We start from the raw sequence: 21,997 nt of genomic DNA, 5'->3' as shown, positions 1-21,997 counted from the left end.
AATAGATTGTTCTCTTTCCATCTGTTCATCTTCTTAAATTATATTCTGTATGCTGAAATAATAATCTTCAAATTCTAACTCCAGAACTTTTATGAAGCCATTTAGAGGAGCCCACAAATAGTGGTTCTAGTCATAGGTGAAGTTGTTTTATTGGGTATGTGAATCTTAGAAGCTCTGTTTCTATATTAAGCGGCCGCTTCATTTTGATTAACTGCAAGCTACAATGAACCCTATTTGTTTAACTGAATATACTGACAGTCCCTCTGCCCAAGTTGTTCCTATGGCTCAACACTTTATTAGCACTGTTAGAATGGTAACGAGAAGACAGTACATCTGCCCATATGCTGCTCTCCCGTTAGATGAACACGAACGCACACACACACACACACACACACACACACACACGAGAGAGAGAGAGAGAGAGAATTCAGCTGTTCATATACATGTAATCTCATTTGTTAAAAAAAAATGAAGAACTACAAAAAAGATAATGGGTAAAAACTGCGAGTGAGAAGAACGCACTCCCTGCAAACTGCTTTCCGTATGTGGCACCTGCAGATATCATCATAGAGCACCCACATCAAAGGGCTGTCAGGGTTTCAAGGTACCGTGCCTGGCAAACTCTTGGCACAGAGTCCAACACAGAGAACGCTTCAGAAACTGTGAGTCATTATTTCTTACCCAACCTCCATCAGCTCTCATATGGGATACTAGGAACACCCTCCATCCATTTCCCCGCCCTGGGGTTTCAGAGGGACCTCCTCCGGCACCTCTGTCCTCTCCCCGCCCCCACCCCTCCCCACAGGAGCAGGGGCTGCTCTACGTGCTCCAGGGTGGAAGGAGAAAGGCAGCGGCTGCTTGCTTAGCCCCTCGGTTTGTTCTCCACCATCTGGGAATCAGTTTCCCACAGTGCTCATGGCTGCCAGTTACCTGGCTGTACCTATGACCAGGTGGGTCTGTCTGTGTAATTCGGGGCTGCAATGCTTGCAGGCCACTTGGCGGGGAGTCTTAAGCTGACATATGGCTCTCCATATGTCTCCTATGGTCTTACGTCCACTGAAGTGGAAATCCGTAGAGGGGGGATCTTTTTAGTGTCTCCCCCCCAAATCCAAACCACCCTTTCCTTTCCCTTTCCCATTCCTCTTGACATAATACAATAATTATCTTGCTGCAAGTTGGAACTAGAAAGCCATTTGAAGCAGAAGTCCGAATCTTCTTTCACACTAGCAGCTTTAGGAGACTGTGGCTTCTCAGTGACAACTATGCCCCGTGACTGACCTCCTGGAAGGAGAAATGAATGAAGAGATGCTTGGCTCCTCCATGGAAACCTCACTAGAAGAGCCTGACATTCATCATGCCTGCTTTGCGTATCACCAGAACACAGTTCCAACAGAGCCAACAGGATGTACCAACATACACATGATGAGGTCAATTTCCATGTTAATAATAAAAATTAAGAAATTTTATTTATTTATTTATTTATTTATTTGAGACAAAGTCTCACTCTATTGCCCAGGCCGGAATGCCGTGGCTCGATCTTGGCTCATTGCAAACTCCGCCTCCCCGTTAAAGTGATCCTCCCACCTCAGCCTCCTGAGAAGCTGGGACTACAGGCATGCACCACCACACCTGGCTAATTATGTATTTTTAGTAGAAATGGGATTTTTCCATGTTGGCCAGGCTGGCCTCCAATTCCCGACCTCAAGTGAACCGCCCTCCTTGGACTCCTAAAGTGCTGGGATTATACACGTGAGCTACTGCACCTAGCCACAAAAATATTTATTTAAAAAAAATATTCCCCGCCAGGTGTGGTGGCTCACGCCTGTAATCCTAGCACTTTGGGAGGCCGAGGTGGGTTGATCACCTGAGGTCAGGAGTTCAAGACCAGCCTGGCTATCGTGGTGAAACCCCATCTTAGTTAAAAAAAAAAAAAAAAAAAATTCCACTACATTTTTAGACAGTTCCTAGTAATAACGGTTTTGATAATGGGGCTAATTGTTTCTTTGTAAAAGCGAGTATGATTCAGCTAAAATAGACATGCCAAGTGCCTTCTCCCCACTAAAAAAAATGGAAATAAATATGCCCATAACATACACACAGTAAGCCCCTCCTTCTGTAGCTAATTCAAAGGTAAACTTTAAAACCACCACATTATTAAAAATTCCTAAATTTGGGAGATTCTGTCTAGAGTTATTTTATTGCAGTAGAGAAAAAAGAAACCTTGTTCACACATATAAACCTTTGACTAGCACTGCAGACGATACAAAACGCTTCCATCCTTAAATAGATGGAAGGACCATGCCTCATCATTGAAATAAACCAAAGAATAATTAAGGCAAATAAATGTTTTTTGTTTTTTTTTTTTAAAGGAACAGAATGGAATAATTATTCTGAGGCCAAGAGCCAAGCAAAGTGATCCATCTGCTTTGCTAAGTGAGCTCCTTCTGAAAGCTAAGTTATCACGCCATTCAAAGCAGAAAACTGTCGGGGAAACTCAGGCTGTCGTAAAGTAAAAGCTTTCTCTGGTTAATGCCCTAAGGAGGCTCGGGTGGGGCGCACTGACAGACTCCCGGCCGGCCGTGGGAAAGCCCGACTGGCTGAGCCTCGGTACCTGATGAGGATGCACTGGCTGTCGTGGCGCTTCCACAGGCAGCGGTAGCACTCGTTGGCGATGGCGAAGATGTGCGGCGGCAGCTCGCCCAGGTGGCGCTGGCTGTACCGCTCCATGGTGGCACGCTCGTACAGCCCGGCAATGGGCTGGTAGGGGTTCACAGAGGCCAGGATGGAGCCGATGTAGGTCTGCAAGCACAGGGCGAGACAGGAAGAGTCACTTCTAACTCCAGCCACTGGATAAGCTCCAACAAAACCCACTGAGTGTGCGCCAGGGGGAAAGGTGGCTTCTGCCTCCTGGGTGCACACTGTCCCTGCACCTTCTGAGTACCAAATCCTGACATTCTGAACAAATGAATGAAGCCATTTCTTTTCTCTGCTTTTTTTTTTCTTTTTGAGACGGAGTTTCGCTCTTGTTGCCCAGGCTGGAGTGCAATGGAACGATCTCCGCTCACCACAACCTCCGCCTTCCGGGTTCAAGCGATTCTCCTGCCTCAGCCTCCCAAGTAGCTGGGATTATGGGCATGCACTACCACGCCCAGCTAATTTTCATATTATTAGTAGAGACAGGGTTTCTCAATGTTGGTCAGGCTGGTCTTGAACTCCTGACCTCAGGTGATCTGCCCACCTTGGCCTCCCAAAGTGCTAGGATTACAGGAGTGTCTCGAATGAAGCCATTTCAAAGGGGGATGGCAGTGAAAGGGAAACAAGAGAAGGTAGATGGTGAAGCGGCCCAGACCCAGATCCCTGTTCCCGGCTGACCTCCCCAATCCCATCCCTTCCCGTGGACAAAGGACTGTCCGGGTCCAGTCTCCTTTCTCACCAAATGGCTGCTGTGAAACAGCAGGGTTACAAAGTGGAGACAGAAAGAAGAGAGGTAGCCAGGGGCTGGGGGAGGGGGAGGGAAAGTTACAGTTTAATGGGTGCAGAGTTTCTGTTTAGGGTGATGGAAAAGTTCTGGAAGTGGGCCGGGTGCAGTGGCTCATGCCTGTAATCCCAGCACTTTGGAAGGCCGAGGCTGGTGGATCACCCGAGGTCAGGAGTTCAAGACCAGCTGGACCAATATGGAGAAACCCTGTCTCTACTAAAAATACAAAAATTAGCCAGGCATGGTGGCACATGCCTGTAATCCCAGCTACTCCGGAGGCTGAGACAGGAGAATCACTTGAACCTGGAAGGCAGAGGTTGCAGTGAGCTGAGCCCGCACCACTGCACTCCAGCCTGCGTGACAGAGCGAGAGTCCGTCTCAAAAAAACTTCTCGAAATGGTTAGTAACTGTGGATGCAGAACACTGTGAATGTCCTTTTAAAATATATATATTTTAACAAATTTTTTTGGAGAGACAGTCTTGCTTTGTTACCCAGGCTAGTCTTGAGCTTCCAGCTTTGAGCGATCCTCCTGCCTTGGCCTCCCAAAGCGCTGGGTCTGTGAATGTACCTAATATTACTGAATTGTACACTTCAAAATAGTCAAAATAGCACATTTTATTCTATGCAGTTAGCTAGAGCTGTTAAAAGGTAACATGACCATTTCAAAAATGGTAGGTATTCTTTCAGCAATCTCCACACTTTGATGAAGTGCCACCTAATTTACCTGGAACTTAGAGGACTGACAATCTTACCTTTCTGGAACAATGTCCAGGCCAGAAATTAACCAAAAACTTAATTTATTATATGTGTAAACCTTTTTTAATTTTTTGCTTCATATTATTTCCAAAACACCTTCCAGGCTGAGTATCCTTTATCTGAAATGTCTGAGACCTGCAGTGTTTTGGATTTCTGATATTTTCTGATTTTGGAATATGTGCATCATACATACCAGTTAAGCCTCATCAGAAAAATCTAAAATCTGAAATGCCCCAATGAGCATTTTCTTTGAGCAGAAGGAAATCTCAGAGAATCACTTGAACCCAGGAGCGGAGGTTGCCGTGAGCAGAGATCATGCCACAACCCTCCAGCCTGGGTGACAAAGCAAGACTCCATCTCAAAAAAAGAAAAAGGAAAAGAATAAAGGCTACAGAGTTACCAGCGAGTTACTAAAGCTTAATGCCTTAGGCCTCTCCATGTGGACACAGCTACTCACTTGCACTTTTGCAAGAAACACTAACTCAGTTTGGTTACCTGGTTTCCAGGCTCAGACACGACTGAGGAAGTCGGTCAGACAGGGGTGAGAGCACAGAGTCCTGTGACGCCACCACCAACCACCACCCCAACCTTTATGAAGCTCGCACAGTGTGTCTACGGCTTTATGAGGTGTTACGGGCTGATCCGTGCCTTCTCCCCAAATTCACATGCTGAAGCCCTAACCCCCAGTACTTAAGAATGGTACTATCCTTAGAGACAGGGGCTTTAAAGAAAACTACATTAAAATGAGGCCATTAGGGTGGGCCCCAGTCCAACTTGACTGGTGACTGTTAGAAGAGGAAATGTGAACACACACAAAGACACCAGGGACGCAGACACCCAGGGGGCCTGGGGGAGGGCAACAAGAAACATGCGAAACTAGACAGAAAGTCCAAACATCCTGAGAGCATCTGCACCGTATTATAGCAATTCGCAATGTTTTATATTCATAGTACATGCCAGGAACATCAAGCAAAGTATTATATGTTCAGTATAACTTTTCAAATCTAAAGAAATCCATATAGGTTGAGGATCGCTAATCCAAAAACCAAAATCTGAAATGCTCTAAAACCTGAAGCTCTTTGAACACCAACATGATACTCAAAGGCAATGTTCATTGAGGCATTTCGGATTTCAGATTTTCTGATGAGGGATGCTCAACTGGTAAATATGATGCAAATATTTCAAAATCTGAGAAAATGTCAGAAATCCAAAACACTTCAGGTCCCAAGGGTTCTGGATAAGGGTTACTCAACCTGGAAGGTGCTTTGGAAATAATATGAAGTCAAAAATTTAAAAAGGATAAAAACATAAAAGATATTACCACATGATCCTGTAATTCCACTCCTAAAAGAACTGAAAGCAAATACTCAAACACTTGTACACACATGTTCACAGAAGCACCATTCACAATAACCAAAAGGTAGAAAGAACACCAAGGCCCATTATCAGACGAGTGGATGAATAAGATGTGGCACAGCCACACCATGGAACACTAGTCAGCTAGAAAAAGGAATAAAGTGCTGATTCATGCTACAGTGGGAAAGATCCTTGAAGACATACCAAGCCAGACACAAAAGTTCACATAACAGACCGATCCAGAAAGATTGGTGGTTGCTAAGAGCAGGCAGTGGCAGGAGGGGGAGTGACTGCTTCACTGGTACAGGGTTTCTATCTGGGGTGATAAAAATATTGTAGAACTAAGATACAGGTTGTATGGTTTGAATGTTCGTCCCCTCCTAAACTCGTGTTGAAATTTAATTGCCATTCTAACAGTATTAGGAAGTGGGACCCTTAAGAGGTGAAGAGGTCATAGGGCTCTGCCCTCATAAATGGATTAATGCCATTATTGTGGGAGTGAGTGAGTTATTGCAGAGTGGGCGCTGGATAAAAGGGTAAGTGCAACATGCATTCTCTGTCTCACACTCAAGCGTTCTTGCCACATGATGCCTTAGGCCATGACACAGCAAGAGGGTCCTCACCAGATGCCAGCACCATGCTCTTGGACTTGCCAGTCTCTAGAACCAAAAGCCGAGTAAACTTCTAGTGCTTATAAATTACCCAGTGTGTGGCATCCTGTTATAGCAGCAGAAAGCCGACTGAAACGGACGTGTTGGTTGCACACCATTGTGAATGTACCAACAAATGCCACCAAACTGTACACTTTAAAATGGTTAATTTTATGTTAAATGAATTTTACTTTAATTACAAAAAAAAAAAAAAGATCTGGTGCTTTTATGAGTAAATGTTCAGGTCCCTGGAAAAATCAACTCTCTAGAAAGCCCATTTTGTCCTGTTGGGACACTATGGGGAAGATTTGGCCAGAAAAAAAAGACGGAAGCTCGAAAAGGAAGCGTCCTACTCCTGAGGATGCCTCCATCCTCTGTCAGTGCCTGGACCACAGACACTCTAGTGCCTCCTTCTACACCAACCTTTGCAGAGGTGAAGGGGCAGGCAGACAATACTTGAGGCTGTGAGAGCCTGGCCCCTTCCACTACTTTGTTTAAAATGCTATGTTTGTTTTCTACCTTTTTGATAGTCATTTACATTATTGTTGTTTTTTTCTGCTAAGTATCAAAAATGTTCATTTTTACTGTGAAATACATTCTTATTTTTTTTCCCTACTTTGACTGTAACTCTCTATGCAGCCAAGTAGGTCAGAGGAAGCTGACAAGCAACAGTCAACACTGCCAGCAATCAACACGGGGGGGCTCTACTGAGCACACGCCAATCCTCTTCCTCAGTTACAAGCAGAAGGTGAAAGCCAGGGTCATGGGCATTCGGCTTATTATTAAATTAAATTAATTAATCTATTACTAGGATATTCACCCATCATTAACACACCTTTAAAAAATGATATGCCCTTATCATTTTGCATGCCCCATTCATAACACATTTGTACGGCTGCTGTAAAATTCTGAGATGAGTCCTTCTTTCTTAAGGCATTGATTTACTCTCAAAGCCATCATTAAAACTTTTTCTACAGCTTTCTTTGAAAGAATGATCATTTCTTTTAAACCATGTTCCTCTGATGAGGAACCCTCACTACCCACAGAACATCCTTTAAAATATTGCTCGTTCTGACAGCGTGGATGACATGGGCTTTGAATGAGGGTAGGAGGGACAAAGTGACATTAAGCCCGTTAGCAAAGGTGAAAACGCAACATCCAAAATGGCCTCATGCTTGACTTTTTCAGTAATTCACATGGCACCTCATCCAATGAAACAGTTTTTAAATGTTTCAGAATGACAACGTGGTAGCTGCGGCAACCACACCGCAACATAAGAGACAACATAAGCAGCCCAGAAATCAAGGTCCACAGGTCCTCTCTACCCCATCGGCAGTGCTTTAGAAGAGAAAGGACTTTTTTTTTAAAGACCGAGTCTCATTCTGTCGCCTAGATTGGAATAGAGTGGCGCGATCTAGACTCACTGCAACCACCGCCTCCTGTGTTCAAGCGAGTCTCCCGTCTCAGCTTCCTAAGTAGCTGGGATAACAGGTGTGCACCACTACACCCAGCTAATTTTTGTATTTTTAGGAGAAATGGGGTGTCACTATATTTTGGCTAGAATGGTCTTGAACTCCTGACCTCAGGTGATCCATCCACCTCCCACCTTGGCCTTCCAAAGTGCTGGGATTACAGGCATGAACCCTTGCACCCAGCCAAAGAAGAACTCTTAACATTGACGCTCCCCGTGGAGGCAGTCCACAGACACTGTAGAATTATGTGGCACCCTTGCTGACGGTGATGCAGCTGCAGCTCACAAAAGGCCTCAGGACACTCTTCTCTGCTGAGCCGAGTCCCTGCCAGCCCACACTAGTGCCACCAATCAATTACTGAGTCATCTGAGAAAAGATAATCCAGCATGCTGTGAAACAGAGCACTTTACCAGATGGCCTCAAAAAGCACATGGTTTGAGAGTGAAAGACCAAAACCATGCAGTTGCCTTAGTTACAGGAGATGCTGATCATGGCCAAGGACCGGCACAGCTTTGGCGGTTGCACATTTTCCTACAACAACATTGATCTTCATATCTGACTCTCACAATAAGATGCATGTCTCATCTGTCAGTCAACCTACTGAGTTACCATGAAAAAAATATAGTCCCTCATTATTACATACTGTCAAGACATTGAAAATTCTGGCCAGCTACAGTGGGTCAGGCATACAATCACAACACTTTGGGAGACCAAAGCCTGAGAATTGCCCTAGCCCAGGAGTTCAAAACCAGCCTGGGCAATATAACAAGACCCCCATCTCTACTTAAAAATAGAGGTGGGTGGATCACGAGGTCAGGAGTTTGAGACCAGCCTGGCCAATATGGTGAAACCCCGTCTCTCCTAAAAAGACAAAAAATTGGCCAGGCATGGTGGCAGATGCCTGTATCCCAGCCACTCCGGAGGCTGAGGCAGAAGAATCACTTGAACCCGGGAGGCGGAGGTTGCAGTGAGTCGAGATCACGCCACTGCACTCTGGCCTGGGCAAAGAGCAAGACACTGTCTCAAAAAATAGAAAAGGAAAAAAAATGTATTTTAATTCCACAAAAGTATTGTTAATAACAGACTTTTGCTGCTTTAGGAAAGAAAGGCTTGATTATTCCCATTCTGATGGGAAACTTCTGAAGGATACAGCATATGCTCTTGGATTCTTTACCAGGGTTAGGAACCTGATTTCATCTTTTCTTGAGGATTTTGGGACTCCTTCAGGCTCTGTGCCCATAAAAGTGGTGCCCACAGCAAGTGAGGAAAACACTATCTTTCAATCTACACTGAAACCACCCGGGCTCCTAAGCTTCTGCTGTTCTCCCATCTGCTTGGCCATGGGACTCAGCCTTGCTATGCGCCACCCCCACGGCTATGTTTGAAGAAAGTGCCAAATCTCCTGTAGAATGAAAGGCTAAAGTCTTTTCCTCCAAGGGCCACTATGTCAGGGGGTATTGCAAAGTGTTTGTGGATAAAAGGTCTTTTGAATGCATGGTTAACGCAACAGAAGATACCAAGCCAGGCTTTTATTTTACTTTTAATTTTACACATGATATATTGTATCAAGTGAAAAAAAAATTCTTTTCCAAAATGATATGCATTTCAATATGCTCAAAGCCTTTGGCCTTTTAAGGTAAGTAATCAAAAAAGTTATGTGCATCCTAGAAGCTGCCTGCCTCGGACGTGTGATGATCCTTTATGCCCTGTGAACACTTTATAGCTTTCAACTGGACCATGAGTTGAACTCTGCAAATTCCTCAAAAAATGTTCAGGACCCTTTCTGTTTGTTGGGTAGGGAAAAAACGCTTAAATATAAATAGTTGCACCTGATTTTTAAAGATCATTCATGTATTTACTTATTTGTTTATTTTTGAGACAGAGTCTCACTCTGTTGCCCAGGCTGGAGTGCAGTGGCACAATCTCAGCTGCAACCTCGGCCTCCCAGATGCAAGTAATTCTCCTGCCTCCACCTCCCCAGTAGCTGGGATTACAGGCACGCACCACCACACCTGGCTAATTTTTGTATTTTTAGTAGAGATGGACGGGGTTTCACCACATTGGCCAGGCTGGTTTCAAACTCCTGGCCTCAATTGATCTGCTCACATCAGCCTCCCAAAGTGCTGGGAGTATAGGCATGAGCCACCACGCCCGGCTAAGTCACGCTGTTTTTTTTTGAGATAGAGTCTTACTCTATCACCCAAGCTGGAATGCAGTGGCGCGATCTCAGCTCACTGCAACTTCCACCTCTCGGGTTGAAGCGGTTCTTCTGCCTCACCCTCCCGAGTAGCTGGGACTACAGGTACGTGCCACCACACCCGGCCAATTTTTTGTATTCTTAGTAGAGTCAGGGTTTCACCATATTGGCCAGGCTGGCCTTGAACTCCTGACCTCGTGAAGATCACGCATTTAATGGTACATGGCTATATTCCAACATGACTCTAAGGATGTAGATGCCACTGCTATAGTCCTTCTCATTTTGTGATTAATATTCTAAAAAGAAAAAAATTCATATTCTAAAAAGAAAATTTCAAAACCCATGGTTTAGACCATATTCAGTACTCTAAACAAGAGAAAACAAACAAGCATTCATAACGTGTCCTGCATCTGCTGTTTTCAAGATTTTCCTTAAACCCACATCCTCCAAGCACTATCTTATTCTTTCATGCATATTTCAATTAACTCAAGGATGCTTTTTCAAACTTTCTATATACCATGCATAAAAAATATTCAGTATACAACAGCCAAAAGGTAGAAGCAACCCATGTGTCCACTAATAAATGAACGGATACAAAAACGTGGTATATCCATACAATGGAATTATTCAGCCCTAAAAAGGATGTCAATTCAGACCCATGCTACAACATGGATGAACCCGGAAGACATTATGCTAAGTGAAATATGACAGTCACAAAAAGATCAATACTGTACAATTCCACTTGTATGAGGCATTCGGAAGACTGAAATTGACAAAGAAAGTGGAAATGCACAATTCCACTTATATGAGGTATCCAGAGTAATCGAATTGATAAAAACAGAAAGTGGGAGGGTGGCTAGCAGGGGCTAGAGATGGGGAAATGGTGAGCTATTGCTAAATGCGTATGGATTCACTTCTGCAGAAGGAGAAGAGTTCTGGAGATTCTAAATATACTTAGAATTCGAAAGAGTTCTAAATATACTTAATGCTATTGAACTGTGCATTAGAAATGGCTGTGATAAATTTTATTCATGCATTTTACCACAATTAGGTTTTTCTTAAAGAAAGAAAAACAATAGGTAATACTGGGAATTTTGGTGTACAGAATACATTAATCTCTTTTTCAAAGTATAAAGAGAGATTAAAAACAAACATAGACTTGAGAGGAAATAACAAGACACATTATGCTCCTTAACTTTAAATAAGAAGTGTTTTTTTGTTTTTCTTTTTTGAGACAGTTTTGATCCTGTTGTCCAGGCTGGAGTACAATGGCATGATCTTGGCTCACCACAACCTCCACCTCCTAAGTTCAAGCACTTCTCCTGTCTCAGCCTCCCAAGTAGCTGGGATTACAGGCATGCGCCATCACACTCGGTTAATTTTTTTGTATTTTTAGTAGAGACAAGGTTTTTCCCATGTTGGTCAGGCTGGTCTCAAACTCCTGACCTCAGGAGATCTGCCCACCTCAGCCTCCCAAAGTGCTGGGATTACAGGTGTAAGCTATCACGTCCAGCCCTAATAAAAAGTTTTAGAGGCTGGGTGTGGTGGCTCACACCTGTTATCCCATCTTGGGAGGCCAAGATGGGAGGATCACTTGAACGCAGGAGTTCCAGACCAGCCTGGGCAACGCAGTGAGATCCTGTTTCTCCCATGCGTGGTAGCACATGCCTGTATTCCCAGCCACAAGGGAGGCTGAGGTGGGAGGATGGCTTGAGCCTTGGAGGTCAAGGCTGCAGTAGGCAGTGATTATGTCATGCACTCCAGGCTTGGTGACAAAGTGAAACCTTGTCTCTTTAAAAAAAAAAAAAAAAAAAGGCCAGGCATGGTGGCTCATGCCTGTAATCCTAGCAGTTTGGGAAGCCAAGGCAGGAGCATCACTTGAGTCCAAGAGTTTGAAACCAGCCTGGGCACCATGTTGAAACCCGTCTCTATGAAAAATACATCTAAAAAGTTAGCCGGGTGTGGTGGTGCACACCTGTGGTCTCAGCAACTCGGGAGGCTGAGGTGGGAGAATGATCTGAGTCCAGGAGGCAGAGGATGCAATGAACCAGGATAGCACCACTGCACTCCAGCCTGGGTGACAGAGAGCCTATCTCAAAAGGAAAAAAAAAAGTTTTAGAAGACACATCTTCAAATTTTAACCCAAATTAAATAAAAATGTTCTAGTGATAAGTTATAGCCTATTCAGAAATAGAAAGAATAAAAGGCATTGAGATTTTCAGGAAGACTGTCACCTCAGAGTTCAAATAATTAATCAACAGCTGATGTTGGCTGGCAGTATTTCAGCAAATGAACTCCCACAAGCCAACAGGGACATCAAAGGACCAGACTTAATTGGAACCAAAACTTGATAATCTGAAATCTCTTCCTTAAAAAGCCAAAAAGAAAAAAATATGTAAAATGTGTGTCTGGCTGGTACAAAGAAAGAAACTGATTTCTTTTTTTAAGATTACAGAAAATGTTGCCATAGTGTATAAAAATTACTCAGTAGACAAGAGCAAATATTAATGACTTTTTTTTTTTAGAAAAAAAAGAAAGGAGAGAAGGAAAGAGAAAAAAAGGAGTGAAGGAGAGGAAGAAAGAGGAAGAAAAAGAGGGAGAGAGAACGGGAATGTTGCTTTATTCTAAAAATGGGTATTGGAAACCTCTTTTATGCCAATAATTGTGCTTAATAATAGCCGATCAATATTTCATTTAAACCTATGAGTAGGTGTGATGTGGTATTGACAAGAATGTATATTTTGTGTATTTAAAGTGGAGAGCTCTATAAATGTTTATTAAGTTTACTTGTTCCAGATCTGAGTTCAAGTCCTAGATATCCTTATTAATTTTCTGTCTCGTTGATCTATCTAATATTGATGTTGAAGTCTCCCACTATTACTGTGTGGGAGTCTAGGGAGTCTAAGTCTCTTTATAGGTCTTATGTATCTGGGTGTTAGAATCATTAGCTCTTCTTGTTGCATTGATCCTTTTACCACTATATCTTTGTTGCTTTAAAATCTATTTTATCAGAGGCGAGAATTGCAACTCCTGCTTTTTATTTATTTATTTATTTATTTTTGCTCTCCATTTGGTTGGTAAATCTTTCTCCATCCCTTTGTTTTGAGTCTTTGTGTATCCCTGCATGTGAAATGGGTCTGGATGTAGCATACCATTGGGTTTTGGCTGTACCTTTTGATTGGGGGATTTAGTCAATTTAAATTTAGGGTTACTGCCATTTGATGTTAACTGGTTGTTTTGCCCATTTGTTGATGTAAATCTTCATTATGTTGATGCTCTTTACTTTTTGGTATATTTTTAGAAAGGCTTTACTGGTTGTTCCTTTCTATGTGTAATGCTTCTTTCAAAAGCTCTTGTAAAGCAGGCCTGGTGGTAATAAAATCTCTGAGTACTTGCTTGTTCATAAAAGATTTTATTTTTCCTTCAGTTGTGAAGCTTAGTTTGGCTGGATATAAAATTCTGGGCTGAAGGTTCTGTTCCTTGAGGATGTTGAATATTGGCCCCCACTCTCTTCTGGCTTGTAGGGTTTCTGCTGAGAGATCTGCTGTAAGTCTGATAGGCTTCCCTTTGTGGATAACCTGACCTTTCTCTCTGGCTGCCCTTAGTATTTTCTCCTTCGTTTCAACCCTGGTGAATCTAACGATTATGTGCCTTGGGGTTTCTCTTCTTGAGGAATATCTTTGTGGTGTTCTCTGTATTACCTGGAGTTGAATATTGTCCTGCTTTGCTAGGTTGGGAAAGTTTTCCTGAATAATGTCCTGAAGAGTATTTTCCAGCTTGGATTCATTCTCTTCATGACATTCAGGTACACCAATCAAATGTAAATTAGGTCTTTTCACATAGTTCCATATTTCTTGGAGACTTTGCTCATCCCTTTTTATCCTTTTTTCTCTATTCTTGTCTTCTTGTTTTATTTCATTAAGTTGGTCTTCAAGCTCTGATATCCCTTTCTTCTGCTTGATCAATTTGGCTATTAAAACTTGAGCATATTTCACGAAGTTCTCGTGTTGTTTTTCAACTCCGCTAATTCATTTATATTCCTCTCTATATTGTCTATTCTTGTTAGCATTTCGTCAAACCTTTTTTCAAAGTTCTTAGTTTCTTTACATTGGGTTAGAACAAGTTCTTTTAACTCCCAGAAGTTTCTTATCCACCTTCTGAAGCCTACATCTGTTAATGAAACACAGTCTTTCTCCATCAGGCCTTGTTCCATTGCTGATGAAGAACTGTTATCCCCTGTAGATGGAGAGGCCGTTCTGATTTTGGGTATTCTCCGCCTTTTTAGGCTGGTTTCTTCCCTTCATTATAAATTTATCCATCTGTCATCTTTACAATTACCGCCTTTCTAATTAGGTTTCTGAGTGGACGTCCAATTTATTGATTCCCAGTGCCGGAATCTGAGCAACCCACTGTGCCAGCCAAAACGGCGGCGTTAAGACTGATGGTGCTCTTCTGCCTGGAAATCTCTAGTCTGGCTTCCTTCTTGAATATGTAATAGGCGACTCTGCCTTCCCAGAGCTCCAAACGTTGGTTAGAAGGGGAATCAGTCCTGTTTACTCTGCACCAAGAACTGCCGTGCTGGCCACAAGAGTCGCGCTGGCAACCCGTGGGGTTCCTCTGCTGGGAATCTTCTGATCCGTGAGCGACAAAATTTGTCTGAAGGTGTGACGTCCTCTCATTCTCTGTGCTTTCACTGGGAGCTACTATCCCGAGCTGTTAGCGATCAGCCATCTTGGATCTCTCTCCAATTACTCTCATTAATAATTCAGGCAGGATGAGGTGGCTTACACCTGTAATCCTAGCACTTTGGGAGGCCAAGGCAGGTGGATAATGAGATCAGGAGATCTAGGCCGTCCTGGACAACATGGTGAAACCCCATCTCTACTAAAAATACAAGAATTAACCTGGTGTGGTGGCACGCACCTTTTGTCTCAGCTACTCGGGAGGCTGAGGCAGGAGAACTGCTTAAACCCAGGAGGCAGAGGTTGCAGTGAGCCGAGATCGCACCACTGCACTCCAGCATGGGTGACAGAGTGAGACTCCATCTCAGGAAAAAAAAAAAAAATTCAAAGACCTCCCTTAGGCTGGGCATGGTGGCTCACTCCTGTAATCCTGGCACTTTGGGAGGCTGAGGCGGGTGGACCATGAGGTCAAGAGATCAAGACCATCCTGGACAACACGGTGAAACCCTGTCCTACTAAAAATGGAAAAATTAGCCGGGTGTGGCAGGGTGTGCCTGTAGTCCCAGCTACTCAGGAGGCTGAGGCAGGAGAATTGCTTAAACTCAGAGGGCAGAGGTTGCAGTGAGCTGAGATCGTGCCACTGCACTCCAGCCTAGGCAACAGAGTGAGGCTCCATCTCAAAGAAAAAATCAAAGGCCCTCCTTAGACTATCTACCTCCATTTAGTATCAGAGCAAAACAACTTGAAGTGACATTTCATAATCCTACAGCTAAAAGGATTGATTATACATTCATACATCCACTCACTTGATCCTCCAAAACCCTGTGCTGGGCAGTAAAGGTCTCTGCTCCTGCCTCTTCTGACAGGTAATGAAACCGGCAAGGGGACAGCAAACATTGTCCCTACAGTCACAGAGCCCGTGAGTCAGAGTGAGGACGGAACCCTGAATTTTTGAGAATGTGCCACATTGTGGATCTGCAGCAAATGGCTTCTCCATCACCCATCCACCCACAGAGCTCCATCGGCCTCATCAGCACGGCCGACGTCTCCGTGCTCCGGGTGTTCCACTTTCAACGAACCTCACAGCTACCCACCCACTCCCATCACCTGTGCTGCCCTGGTCTGCTCAGGGCCTCACCTTGAATCAACTAGATTTCCACAAAGGCTCCTTCCTCCGAGATTTCCCTCAGGGTCTTACCCCTTTACTCCAATCACCAAAAGGTGATACAACAGCCCAAGTCCTAATGAATTATTTTTGTAACAGGTCACTGAAGAGGGGAGGAAGAGGGGCTTCAGCCCACAGAAGGACTTCACTTACTGTCGGGTTTACTCTTTGTGTCCATACACATGACAAATGGCACTTCTGAACCTGCTACAACAGGGATGTAAAATAACAACCATAGTAATAGTTCCCAATCATTTATTCCAAGAAAGACAAACTATGGCCAGGCACAGAGGCTCAGGCCTGTAATCCCAGCACTTTGGCAGGCCAAGGCAGGAGGATGGCTTGAGCCCATGAGATCGAGACCAGCCTGGGCAACGAGGCAAAACCCAACCCCATCTCTGCTAAAAATACAAATTAGCTGCGTAGTACAACTAATTTTTCATGGTAGTGTACGCCTGTAGTCTCAGCTACTCGGGAAGCTGAGATGGGAGGATCACCTGGGGAGGTCAAGACTGTGGTGAGCCATGATCACTGCACTCCAGCCTGGGCAAAACAGTGAGATCCCACATCAAAAAAAAAAAAAGACAAATTATTTGAAACGTCAAGGGTTCCTTGGCAAAAATAACGACAGTCAAGGACATCTTATCCCCCTCATCTTAAACATACCATCTCACTCCTCACTTTGCATGGACGACTTTGTCACTCAAGTATAGGCTGCATGTTTAAGAGGTTCACTGAGTGATAAGAAAAGTTCAACATGTGATGTGAGTAAAAATGGGAGGGAGGTGAGGAAAGAGCTAGGTTGTTAAGGATCAAGGGGAACAAAGACAAAGCGTGGTAAGAAATCCTGGCTGGGTGCAGTAGCTCATATCTGTAATCCCAGCACTTTGGGAGGCCAAGGCCAGCAGATTACTTGAAGTCAGGAGTTCGAGACCAGCCTGGCCAATATGGTGAAATCTGTCTCTACTAAAAACACAAAATTAGCCAGGCGTGGTGGCGGGTGCCTGTAATCCCAGCTACTCGGAAGGGTGAGCAGGAGAATCTCGTGAATCCAGGAGGGGGCAAAGATTGCAGTGAGCCAACATCATGTCACTGCATTCCAGCCTGGGCAAGAGACTCTGTCTCGAAAAAAGAAAAAAACAGAAATCCTAAGAGCCATGAGGCAACATCTGCTGCGGGCTCACACACTTCTCACTCTGTGAAAAGGTACCGGTTATCACTCCACAAATGGCCATGATGATGCCACGCAGTTTAAGACACTGGACACATGCAGCTCCCAAACACGAGGCGGGGCCAGGTGCAGGTTTCCTCATGTTCGATTTCAAATTCCAAAAGAATAAACAAGCTGGACGGTTTAATGGATTTTCAGAAATAGAAAGTACATTCTATTTTGAAGCACATCAAAACATGTCAGAAAAGTTCCTCATAACTTACCCCCAAAATACATTCCCTTGCCCATTTTAATAATTTGGAACAGCTGCAGCATGAAATGTTTAAAAATGTTGCGAGAAGCTCACTTCATTTCTTCAGTCCAAAATCTACCAAGTCCAGGTTTTCAAAAGGCTTAAGGGTGTAACACCTACTATCAAATTTCACACCCCCTCAAAAAATCAGGTATCATTTGACTTCAGCATGCATATGTATATCAAAACATCATGCTGCATACCTTACATCTAGCCAATAACTTTTTTTTTTTAAAATCAAGTATAACTGGCCAGGTACAGTGGCTCATGCCAATAATCTCAGCACTTTGGGAGGCTGAGAGAGGTAGATCATTTGAGGTCAGGAGTTCAAGACCAGTCTGGCCAACATGGCGAAACCTCGTCTCTAGTAACAATTAAAAAAAAAATTAGCTGAGCATGGTGACAGCACCTGTAATCCCAGCTACTGGAGAGGCTGAGGCAGGAGAATTGCTTGAACTTGGGAGGCAGAGGTTTCAGTGAGCTGGACATTGCAGTGAGCCAAGATCACGTCACTGCCTCCAGCCTGGGCCACAGAGTGAGATTCCACTTCAAAAGAAATAATCAAGCATGACTAAGAAAATGTAAAGTGACTCAGTGGCCTTATATACAGTGTGCTTATAGAGACCAAGGAACCCAGGTTGGATCACAATCCCAAAGCAGGAATAACTCATCTAAACAGCATGGCTTGATCAAGTCAAAGACACCAAGTCCACAGCCCTGAAGCACTTTCCCTGGCACGGCTCCACTCCCCTGGGACTAAGATTCTGATCAGTAACAACACGGCATCCTCTGCTACCCACGTGCCCGCTCTGTGCTACATAAACCAGGTATGCAGCATCGCTACGGTTAATGAAAATGCCACACTGCTTTTTGTCACGTGGTCCTGAAAAACTCGATGTAGATGATACAGTTTGAAATGCACTGGGGAATTGGGTTATTTAAAGTCCGTGCTATGGCAGCTAAAGGGAAGAATTGTTAAGAAGTGAGATCCATTATATAGATTTATTTTGTACTCACCATCCCCCCCTTTCCTTCTCTCTCAAACATCTCAGCTAAATATGGCAGTGACTTACTTCCTAAATATCTTGAGTGCAACTTCAGCTGTAAGGTTACAGAGCCATATGTTCATGGTCCACTGGCTCAAATTCAACAGACAGGGCTAACGTCCCCCAAACACCTGTTACTTCACAAACAGTTACAGCTTGACAAATGGCACCACAGCCTACCCAAATGAGTAATCCACTAATCCTAGAGAATGTCAGCTTACTTGCCCCCCAAACCCAGTTAAACACTTAGCATCTACCTCTTAGTATCTCACACACTAACTCCTAACTGGGAGCCCCTCCTTTCTCAGCCACTATGCTGTGGCCAAGGGAGTCTTCCCCAAAAAGCATGCTTCAAGTTGACCCCTACACTTTTCTTTTTTTTTTTTTTTTTTTAAATTTTTTATTGGATTATAGGTTTTGGGGTACATGAGCAGAGCATGCAAGACATTTGCATAGGTACACACATGGCAGTGTGCTTTGCTTTTCTTCTCCCCTTCACCCACATTTGGCATTTCTCCCCTGGCTATCCCTCCCCACCTCCCCCTCCCACTGGCCCTCCCCTTTTCCCCCCAATAGACCCCAGTGTTTAGTACTCCCCTTACACTTTTCATTAGTCCATTCAAGCTCATTGAGTTGCACAGAGCCCGTCCTTCCTCCACTGCTCTCGACCGCCTTGCCAGCCAGTGGCATGCAGCCTTTGCTCTGCCATCTAGAATGTTCTGCGTTGGATATTAAATAACAACACGTCACGCTGGTTCCTGTCTTTCCACATGATGATCCGCTGCCAGGACAGCCACCCTCCTTCTTGGCCAAATTCCTCTACAAATGCTCAGAACTTAGGTCAACGATTAATAGTGCCTCAGCGAGGAATCATTTTCTGACCCTCTCATTTCGTCCTCATTCTGATGCTCCTTCTTTGTGCTCCCATGTAAGTATTTTTATCACACCCACTGCCACCCAGAGCTATATAGCCCATGGTTTGCCTGTGTCTGTCTTCACTAATCAATGAGGTGCCTTTCATTTATTCAATCTTTCAACAAGCCACTCCCGTAAGTAGTCATTGGAGCCTACACAGAGCCTAGTGTCCAGGCAAGGCAGCATCAGCATCGCAATGCTGAGGACATACAATTTCACCACCAATCCACCCAATGAATTAATGATTTAACTGTGTTCTAGTGCTCTATGCCCACTAACTTTTTTTTTTTTTTTTTTAGATGAAGTCTCACTCTGTCACCCATGCTGGAGTGCAGTGGTGCAATCTTGGCTCACTGCAACCTCCGTCTCCCGGGTTCAAGCAATTCTCCTGCCTCAGCCTCCTCAGTAGCTGGGCTTATAGGCACGCACCACCACACCTAGCTAATTTTTGTATTTTTAGTAGAGACAGGGTTTCACCACATTGGTCAGGCTGGTCTTGACCTCCTGACCTTGTGATCCACCTACCTCAGCCTCCCAAAGTGCTGGGATTAAAGGTGTGAGCCACCATGCCTGGCCTTGCCCATACCTTCTATGTAACCAAATTGTTTGACATTGTCCAATTAAACAATTAGAAACATTTCAGCCAGGCGTAGTAACCCATGCCTATAATCCCAGCACGTTAGGAGGTCAAGGTGGGAGGATCACTTGAGGTCAGAAATTCGAGACCAGCCTGAGCAATGTAACAGTCTCCACCTGTACAAAAAATTAAAAATACAAAAAATTATCTGGGTGTGGTGGCATGTACCTATAGTTCCAGCTACTTGGGAAGCTGAGTGAGGTAAGAGGACTGCTTGAGCCCAGGAGTTGGAGGCTGTGGTGAGCTACGACTACAGGTGCACACCACCATGTCCAGCTAATTTTTGTATTTTCAGTAGAGATGGGGTTTCACCATGTTGGCCAGGCTGGTCTCGAACTCCTGACCTCACAATCCACCTACCTCGGCCTCCCAAAATGCTGGGATTACAAGCATGAGCCACCGTGACCGGCCTTGAAGGAAATCTAAACCCAAGGAGAGACAAGGAAGAAAAAAAAAATCCACAAAAAACAACTTCCAAATTGCCACTCTCCTGTGCTGATGTGGAAGCGGCCACTCGCATCAATGTTTGGTAAAGTTTTAAAATACATACAGTCAGACAGATGGTTACAATTACTTTTTGGCTACGAGTCTTGATTTCATGTGAAAAAAAAAAAAAAAGCCCGAAAACCAGAAAGTCCTGAGAAACCGCACTGCGTTCGTCTGTTGCAAGAGGAGCCCAAAGCCGAGACAGTACCAACCAACTGCACGGTCTTCAGGCCACGCCGCCTTCGTGTGAGGCGCACTGTTACTTGACACGAGCCTCAGAGAAAGATGGAAACAGGCCAACGAAGTCTACTTTGGGAAGACTGAACTCAAGAAAATGAAACACAGATTTCAATTTGCAAGGTCCCCAAACGCTCCACGGCAGGTATGCCCAGTCTTTACATGGCAAGCAGGCCGTGAATTCCCTGCAGGTGAACTCGGCTCAACCGCCTGCTGAAATCAATAGGCCTTTCACTGGCTGATACCTGCTAACACATTTTTGCCTGCCAGATGCAGGCTTCAGAGTTAATTCAGAAGCAACATCAAACACATTTGCAGATTTGGGCTGGAATGCCACCTAATCCAAGGAGGGTATTTTTGAAACGCCTAAGAATACATCGGCTGTGAAGCACAATTCGTGCTTACAGAAGCATTTATCTTTAGACACAGCCCCACTTCTTCAAACGGGCTCCTTTGATTCTGATCTCTGTGCCGTTTGTTCGGCCAGACCAACAAACTAACCAAAGGCCCGGGTGGAACAGGGAAGAGCTTCCTCTGTCGCCAGCCTCTACACATAATTGCAAGCGTGCGTTCAAGTTCCCTGTAGCTCTCCCCGTGATGTGGTTTTGAACTACTCCTTAGAGCCTGGGAGAAGAGTCTCCTCCATGCAACTGACCCAGAGCTCCATAATCCCTATAATGAAGAGCATGTGCTTCTCTTCCATTCAGCAGGAAACAAAACTGCCACGCCTCGGAACCTGGCAGCCCTTCCACTCCAGCCACAGAACTTGCCTTCGATACAACAGAAACCTCTCCTGCTCTTGTCAACACTGCTTAGATGCTGGGTACATAACAATTTGAGATGATCCAGGGCCAGAGAGCACAGGAACACAGAAGACAGGCGCCCAAAAACCACTTGTTCTCACTCTGCCGAGGAGCTTCCAGGATGGTAAGCGCCACGTTTTCATAGCCACTGGGCTTGATGAGACCAGGAGACAGTGACATGCAGCCTCTTCCTTCACCTCCCTCCACACAGTCCCATGACTTTTCCCCCACCTCTACCCTGGTCTAAAACCTCATCCCTCCCCCACTGAATTACCGCAGCGCTGTCAGGCCATCTGTCCTCTCGTCTCATCCGTATCATTTCCCTCTTAAATCTTCTGAAATTTTTCTTAGAGACATTGTCCTTTCAGAAACCTTTAACAGCCTGTGGTGGCTCATGCCTGTAAATCCCAGCACTTTGGGGGGTCAAGATTGGAGGGTGGCTTGAAGTCAAGAGTTCAAGACCAGCCTGGGCAACATAGCAAGATCCCAGTCTTGACAAAAACTTAAAAATTAGCTAGGCATGGTGGTGCGTGCCTCTAGTCCCAGCTTCTCTAAAGGCTGAGGTGAAAGGGTCACTGGAGTCTGGGAGGTCAAGGCTGCAAAGAACTATGATCGCATCACCGCACCCCAGCCTGGGTGACAGAGTGAGATCC

The 21,997-nt window shown here is 44.5% G+C and overlaps 1 protein-coding gene across 1 annotated transcript in view; it reads right to left on the bottom strand.

Annotated features, from left to right (window-relative positions):
- Positions 1 to 21,997, bottom strand: part of MYO10 (myosin X) — a 272,061-nt gene that overhangs the window by 133,970 nt on the left and 116,094 nt on the right. The window contains exon 4 of the mRNA XM_017969978.4: positions 2,612 to 2,799. Coding sequence (XP_017825467.1) covers positions 2,612 to 2,799 — 188 coding nt within the window. The remainder of the gene's footprint in view (positions 1 to 2,611; positions 2,800 to 21,997) is intronic.

The sequence above is a fragment of the Callithrix jacchus genome, chromosome 2 (genome assembly GCF_049354715.1).
Source record: "Callithrix jacchus isolate 240 chromosome 2, calJac240_pri, whole genome shotgun sequence".
Lineage (NCBI taxonomy): Eukaryota > Metazoa > Chordata > Mammalia > Primates > Cebidae > Callithrix > Callithrix jacchus.
This window is presented reverse-complemented; position numbering and strand designations above follow the sequence as displayed.